The 8161-nt window shown below is 42.2% G+C and overlaps 1 protein-coding gene across 1 annotated transcript; it reads right to left on the bottom strand.

The window, feature by feature from the left end:
• Positions 1-6148: 6148 nt before the first annotated feature.
• On the bottom strand, positions 6149-7237 carry LOC147425281 (uncharacterized). Its single transcript, XM_086500039.1, has one exon. It carries the CDS (start codon positions 7235-7237, stop codon positions 6149-6151), a length of 1089 nt encoding a protein of 362 aa, XP_086356165.1.
• Positions 7238-8161: the final 924 nt, after the last annotated feature.

Here is an 8161-nt window from a genome sequence, read left to right on the forward strand (position 1 = left end):
CTTTGTAACCTGTGGGGCGCTGTGCTGTGCTTTTTCAAATCGGAGTTGTTAAATGAGGCCTCTCGGGCAGAGCGGCTGGCTATACTGGCCTTGTGTTGAGAGCCAATCACTATGTGAGCAGGCCCTGTGTAGGCATTGGTGTCACGTTGTTGCAACTCGCAAAGAGAAAAATGAGAAGCGGGCTCTGTAGAGGGCAAAATCGTGTGTTGAGGGTCTCACTGTGTAAACGGGCCCGGGCAGGTTGCGAAGCGGGTGAACGCCTGCACCATGACGCGCTGTCGAAGACCTGATTCGGAGCACGACTGGATTGTGTTGTGTAGGACATGGCTGGGTTCAGATGTGTGTGTGTGTGTGTGTGTGTGTGTGTGTGTGAGAGAGAGAGAGAGAGAGAGAGAGAGAGAGAGAGAGAGAGAGAGAGAGAGAGAGAGAGAGAGAGAGAGAGAGAGAGAGAGAGGAGAATGCAAGATGCCAAATAGGCATTTGTATAGGCATAGTGAGCCTCCACATCCAAAGTATCTCAAGCATATCCATGTTCTTAGTCGTGACTACTCATTCCAAACACCAGACTATTTACCAATACTTGTCATTATTTCCACATACATGTGTGTGTCTGTTTGTGCAATTTGTGGATGGAGAGAGAGAGAGAGAGAGAGAGAGAGAGAGAGAGAGAGAGAGAGAGAGAGAGAGAGAGAGAGAGGAGCAAGGCTTTGTAAGCGTTTGTTCCTGGGTTGTGCTCATGGGCTGCTGCATGCCGTACTGACTCGTGTGTAAGGCTTGACCCTATCAAAAGGAAAGGGGTGGGAGATAACGCTCAATGTCAAATTTGAGCGTCGAGAGGAGGCAACTTCAGGAGATTCCAGTCAGACAACCCATTTTTTACCACGTGTCAGTAGGAATCCCTTTGTGCTTCATGTAGTGTAGATAGTTTGGAGACGCGAATTGCGGAAAACTCTCTCTGTCTCTCTTTGTCTCTTACTCTCTCTGTCTTGCAAGTCATGCACTGTATACTTGTGTCATCGGGCTACGAGGGCACACTAACCAGACTCCAAAGCTTGCAACATGTGGTTGGGGGAGGGGGCCAAAATCCCTTCCCCCATTATATATAGTATAGATAGCTATAGATGGCAAAAAACGATAAGAAAAGGGGAGTTTCTTTAAGACCTTCAAAAGGTCGTTTTCCAAGACTCAGAATACCTATAATATGCTGATATACAAAGCAGATTGGTTCGTCCCACTCACTAAAATTTGGAAGAAAAACTGGTTTGAAGAGCGTTGGCAAAAGAGTGTTAAGGACATTTGGGAGTCTCAAGGGCCAGAATATATGAAGATATTCATTCGGAAGGTGCTATGGGGAGTCTTGCCTACATGTATTAAGGTGCAAACTAGAGGGCTCGACTTGATCTGACACTTGCTATGGCTGTAGGTCAGCTTCCCAAGGACTCATTTATCTTTTCATCATGTGTCCTACTTCATGGGGTTGGCCGCTAAGGTGTGCAAATGGGTACGGAGAACTTGGAAGACAATCTTCTTTACGAACGACTTGATCTTGGGGGGCATGAATCTTTGGGTATTTGAGGCCAAGTTGGAGGTAACTGTTTTGATGATATTGTGCGCATGAGCAGTGAGCTCATCCATAATGTTGGAGTTAGAAGAGTGTCAATGGATAAGGATAAAGATTGGGCTCATGCATTGAGCTGCTTGGAATACTCAAGAGGGTAGGTTTGTAACGGCTTGTATTTTATCTTTTCTTTTGCACAAGCCTATGTTTAAACCCTAGTCCCCCCAAGGCATATGTAATGCTTGTGGGAAATTGTATTCTTTTTGAGTTAAGATAGATAGATAGATTCCAACAACTAACAATTGTAACTATGGCAAGAAAAAGAAGGAAAAAAAGGCCTTAGAAAGGAAAATTATCAAATGGATCAAGCTGCCTTCTCTAGGAAAAGTAGAGTCACCCTTCAAATTTGAGGTTTCAAAAGGAAAGGTGGACTCATTGTTTAGATAGATATGTTGAGCTCTCAACATATCCATCATAAAAGGTTTAATAATGGAGTCACCCATCATATTGAACCCTCAAAAGGAAAAGTGGACTCATTCTTGAGATGACACGCGGAAGTGTTGAGGTCTCAATATCTTTTTTCCAGCAAAACCCACCAGAGCTGGGTACATTGAACCTTTTAAAGAAAAAGTGGATTCATCCTTGAGATGACAGGTGGAAGTGTTGAACTCTCAATAATTTTTTTGGCTTTCATAAGGCCATAGGAGAGTGGGTGAAAAATTAGCGTACTTTTTGGACCGTTGATTAAGAATCACGGATTGATGACACATGTGAGGTGAGCTTGTTTTATAATGTATATGGGTCTTTCCATCATTGTAACTTGGTTCCTTTTTTTAATGCTCAATTGACTTCTTTGTTTTATAAAGGTTATATTTTCTTTTTATAATATAAATGGATCTTATTATCATTGTAATTTGGTCCTTTTATTTAATGCTCACTTGATTTTTTTTCTTTTTTAAATCTTTGTTTATTTTATGAATGAATCTCTTCATTTAAAGATCTAACGACTTTCTTGTCAACTTTTTGATTTAAAACATACTTTTTTTGGTGTAATTTTTTTTCATTTATAAACAATTTTTAACTTAAAAATTATGAATTGTCTTTAAATGAAATAATTTTTCACCACTAAGATTTTTTTTTTCAACTTTCGGTTTTAATATGCAAATGTCACCTTATTACTTTAGTGCATGTATTATTATAAGAGATTAGTTTTAGAATTTTTCATAACTAAGAATTTTTTTTCAACCTTTTGTTTTGATAAGCAAATGTCACCTTGTTATTTTAGTGCACATATTATTGTTAGGGATTAGGTTTAGACATTTTCAATATTCACATGCATCATTTTGTTGTGTAATTTGTTTTATTAATAAAGGGTGACCTGGTTTGTTCTATGTTCGTGTCTCGGGTGGATGTTAGCTTGTGGCAGGAGACGTCCCCAGTGGTGGCACCGGGGCACACCATTGGATGGGGTGAGGCCCCCCTAATGACCCATTCTAGCTCTGGTTCGTGGATCTGTTGTTGATGGTGATGTTCGGTGTTCTCTTCTGCAACACTGTGTGCCTTGGAGAGGTGTGGTGGCATGGCCTTGCTTGGTGGTAGCTGGTGGGGTTGTGGTGGCACCTCACCTTCCTCGGTGGTGTCACATTGTTGGTGATGGAGTCTTCGACTCTGCCCCTTAGCGGCTTTATTTGTTATAGTTCGGATGTATTTGATGCTAACAGTTGTTTGATGTTTGGGTAATGAGCCCCTGTAAAGCCCAGGGTTGCTTTTTGTTGTCTTATGGGTCGATATGATTTGGTTTTCATCTGGAACGCTATGGTTGGATGCACTCATGGCACGGTTTGTGCATGATTCTGAAGTAATTTGTTGATTAAGTAATATATATCTACCCACATGTGGTGGGGTTTGCCAAAAAAACAAGGTAAAGATTTACGACGGCCTACGAGAGAGAGAGAGAGAGAGAGAGAGAGAGAGAGAGAGAGAGAGAGAGAGAGAGAGAGAGAGAGAGAGAGAGAGATAGATAGATAGATTTTATTATCGTCCTCGGAGGTCAAATATGACCTATGGGACCAAAGTTACATGTGATGTAGTATGTGTACGGCTGATGAGTGACTCTCGATGCTCCAAAATTGTAGTGATGAGAGTCGCAATGGAGAGCCCACACTTTGGCTGGGAGAGGAAAGTGTGTAGGTCTAAGTTATGGCTGAAAATGTGAGAGAAGCAAGTTCGGATGTGATCAAAAGCTGAGCACTCTAGTAGTGTGTGGTACTCAGACTCTCGAACTTGTAGTGAGCATAATGTGCACAATCGATTTGACTCTTCTCCATTGCCCCAACGCCCTATCTCGCATCGAAGGAAATGGGAGCTAAGCCGAATTGCTGCGATAGTGCGTATCGCGGACAAGGGAATAGGCTCAAGCATGTAAGTGTGAGTACGGTTTCCTCTCTCAGCGAAGAACATGGCTTTGTAGTTGGGGGCAATATAGGTGGTGTAATGTATGAAGCGTGACCCACCGGATTTCTCCCAAGCCGTAATACATTGGCGTTGTAGAAAATCTTCATTCACTTGAGAGTCAATTGAAGCATCATGTAGCAAGTGTAATGCATCCCATCTCCCAAACCACTTCTTTATGTCTTGCATCCATCCCATGCTCAAGATCTTGCTTTTATGCGTCTTTTGAACTTTTTTGCTTGCTTCCCATGCAATTGTAGGAAGTCGATGTGAGGGGTTTTGACGCATCTTTATCATGTACTCCACAACCCTTTCCATGTCCATAACCTCAATTGGAAGAGATCCCGTCTCAAGAAGTAGGAGCATATATGGTGTTTGTGTCTTAACTTGGAGAAAGTTTGTAAGAAAACGCTTTTGGACATTCTCAAACTCTTTCCAAGTAGACTTTGAGATGCTCCCACCCCACACTTCAACTCCATAAAGAAGAACCGGTGTCACCAATGCATCAAAAAGATACTTCTTGAGAACCCAACACTTGATGTTTCCCGCATTACACATGTTCTCAAATGCATAATATGCTCTCTTTCCCGCTTCCAAACGACGCATAGCACATTCATGCCACTAGTGATTGGATGGAACCTCAAGGCCAAGGTACTTAAAGCTCTCAACAACTTCAAGTGTCTCGTTGTTGTACACAATGCATGGCTTCTCCTTATGGTTGGTTTTCACAAGCATAACCTTTGTTTTGGATTCATTTACAATCAGCCCACTATGCAAGCAAAAATTCTCAAGGACAACCATAAGCTTTTGTGCATCTTCTAAAGTGTGTGCTAGAAGCACTACATCATCCGCATACAACAAAAGCATGATTACCGCATTGCAAATAGTGACCTCTTCAATGCCTTCTTCTTGCATAAAGTCAAGTACCATTTGTTCCAATTGATCGATGCATAGACCAAAGAGAGTTGGTGACAATGGACATCCTTGTTTAACCCCAATAGTGCTTACAAATTTTTTTGAAATTTCTCTTTCCATGCGCAATTGACAAATCACCTTCTCATAGATTCGAGAAACCGCAAGCATAAACTCACTTGGCACTTGGAGTTCTTCCATCCTTCTCCACAAATTGTTACGTGGAATCATATCAAAGGCTTTCTTAAAGTCCACAAAACAACAATACAATCGCTTGCCTTTCAACCGACTTTCCTCCATGAGAACACGAAGAGTGACAAGATGATCAATGGTGCTATGGCATCGACGAAAACCCGCTTGTCCCTTTGCACGCTTGTCATTCTCTTCAGCCCAATCACTCAATTTCATCTCCATTATGCACCCAAATAACTTTTCCATAAGAGACCCAATCATTATAGTCCGGTAGTTGCTTACATTCTTTACATCCCCTCCTTTATGCAAAGGCTTAACCCAATTAGTACTCCAATCATAAGGCATACCATGTTGAAGTGCAAGGTTGAACATATCACACATCCACTCATGGGTAAAATCTCCCGTCCATTTGATCATCTCCGGCTTGATACCTTGAAGATCTCCCGCTTTGCGAGTGGCCAACTTTTCAAGCCCACCGCATACATCCTCAATAGTAAAAAAAGACGGCATACATGGGAGTGAACCATAAAATGGCATTTTTTCAGTATTTTCTTGCTCATATAATTGCCTACAATGTGTGTACATATCCACTAGTGTTGTGGGTTAGGTCAACACATGAACATCATGCACAACAAGAATGACAATCTACTCCACCATGCTTCATCAACAACAATTCAGACACAGTAAACATAACTACTCAAAGAATATCAAAGTAAGCAGAGACAATACACTGAATAGTTACTGCACTACACCATCATCATCACATTCATATCAGAGAATAGATACATCGTGCGCAGATACCTTCCCCACTTATATAGATAAATCCGACTTAACTACCCAGTCACAAGACATTCAGCAGACTGCAACTGAAAGACAGTTACATCCGACTTGGCAAAATACAGCTCAGTAAATATCCGATAAGTCAAAATCTGACTTAGCTATTCAGAGTCAGTTTCTAACATGTGCCTCTCAACACATGGCACGTCCCGGTGGTAGATTTCGCAGAAATCTGACCCGGATCCACAGATCCCTTGATCAGGAATCCACTCTCTGCTGCACAGCTTCTTCCTTACTCTGGTCCTCAACATTCACCTTATGATCCACCAGCTCTGCTTCCTTTACTGCATCTGACTCTGCTGCATCAACTTTTCCCATTTCCACCTCTTGTGCTATATCTGCAATCACAGTATCAATCTGCTCTTCTGCAACTTTCTCCTCAGCTACATCCTGCATCAAAAAACTATTAGTAAAATTCTCCTCTTTCTTTTCTACCTCTGCAAGCTGCTGTCTCTGATTCTCTTCCATCTGCTGAACTTGCTGCTTCAAACAGTCTCTCTCCTTTTGCAATTCCTCCACTTCCTTCAACAATTGTGCTTCTACCTCATGCACTAACCCTGCCTTTATCACCTCATATGGATACTTAATGACAAAGCTCATTCTCTCCTTGGTCTTTTGCCACATCTCCTGTGCAACCAAAGCTAACTGCTGCTTGAGGATAGACACTTCTCCTTCTTTCATTAATACTGCACTCAAGCTAATTTCCTCCTGTGCCAACATCTGTTGCTCTAGTACCTGCAAAGGTTCCAATCTCAACCTCTGCATCTCCACAGTGACCTGTAACTTTGCATTCCTCTTTGCCATGTCTTCCAACTCCAAAGCAACAGCTGCCTCCACTTTCTTAGTCCATTGCTTAAACTCCCCCAATGATCTCTTCACTTTTGCTAACTCCATCTTCTGTTTCCCCACTGTTTCCTCCATATCCTGCTCATACTTTACTTTCATCATAGCTATCTGCTCTTCAAACTCTTTCACCTGTGACACCTGTCCTTTAAACTCCATCAACTTTTCTGCATTCCTTTCAGCTTGCATACTCTGAACCTTCAGCATATTATTCTGCTGCCTCACAAATTCCTGCACCTGCTGCAGCATCTGAACTACTTTATCACTGTCCAATTTCCCAGTATCTACTGATACTCCAGAGACTTCCTCAGCACTGAAATCTAATCTAGAAAACACTCTGCTGACTGGTTCAGACTTCTTCCTCTTGTTGGATAGTGTGAAAGCCTTACCAAGCTTTATTGGTGTTTCCTCTGCTTTTACCTGCATTGGTGAATCAACATCCATGGTTCCAAAATCTGCAAACTGCATTTTTGCTGTGATTCTTCAAAGGCCTCTCCTGGAGTATATTTGGCTTTCACCAAATCCTCATAAGCCTCCATATGCTTGGCATTAATCTTCACAAATCCTAACTTTTCAGAATGCACCATGATAGGCTGCTCAATCTGAACTGGCTGCTGCTTCTCCTGCACCAGTTTTTCTGCTTTCACAGGCCACCTTGCTTCACCACTCTGTACTTTCTGTGCAAAAAAAAACAATGCTGACAAGTAACCACATAACCTACTATTTGCCTGTGTCTTCCTTTTGTCTGAGGAATGAATCTCTGCTGCCAACTTTTCATACACCCAGTGGGCCCAGCTCACTTCTCCTCCTTGCTCTGCATAGCTCAATGGAGCAAAGTTTTCTTTTGACATATAGTCAAAATTCACAATAAAGCATAGCCTCTCCAAGTACCACTTAAGCTGCTCTCTCCTAGCATATGCCACATTCTTTAACATGTAATACTGCCTGCCTCCTTCTCTTGGACCAAACTCCTTTTTCAGTGCTTCCTCTGAACACTTTGGAATAGGTGTATTGGGATACAAAGGCAGCTTGAACACCTCAGACACCAACTCCACACTGAGTATCACATGCAGTGACACTCTCCCCTTAGTCTTCCTAAGTATTTCCAACTGAGACTTTGCATACACATTGTTTCTACATTCTTCCCAAGGCAGAATCACAAACTCATACGATCCTACCTGCTGCAACCATATGGCGTTGCGCTCTGCCTGACAATCTATGTCAACTTTGAAGTCCATAAAAGGGTCCATTAATGCTTGCATCACCTTACCTTCTGACACAGGAGTCGGCGTTGGCGTTTCCTCTTCTGCAGAGTCACTGTTTTCGTCTGCACTGCTTACGTCAAGCCGCATTGGCAAAGCTTTGCTT

The sequence above is a fragment of the Adiantum capillus-veneris genome, chromosome 25 (assembly GCF_014529385.1).
Source record: "Adiantum capillus-veneris isolate H3 chromosome 25, ASM1452938v2, whole genome shotgun sequence".
NCBI lineage: Eukaryota > Viridiplantae > Streptophyta > Polypodiopsida > Polypodiales > Pteridaceae > Adiantum > Adiantum capillus-veneris.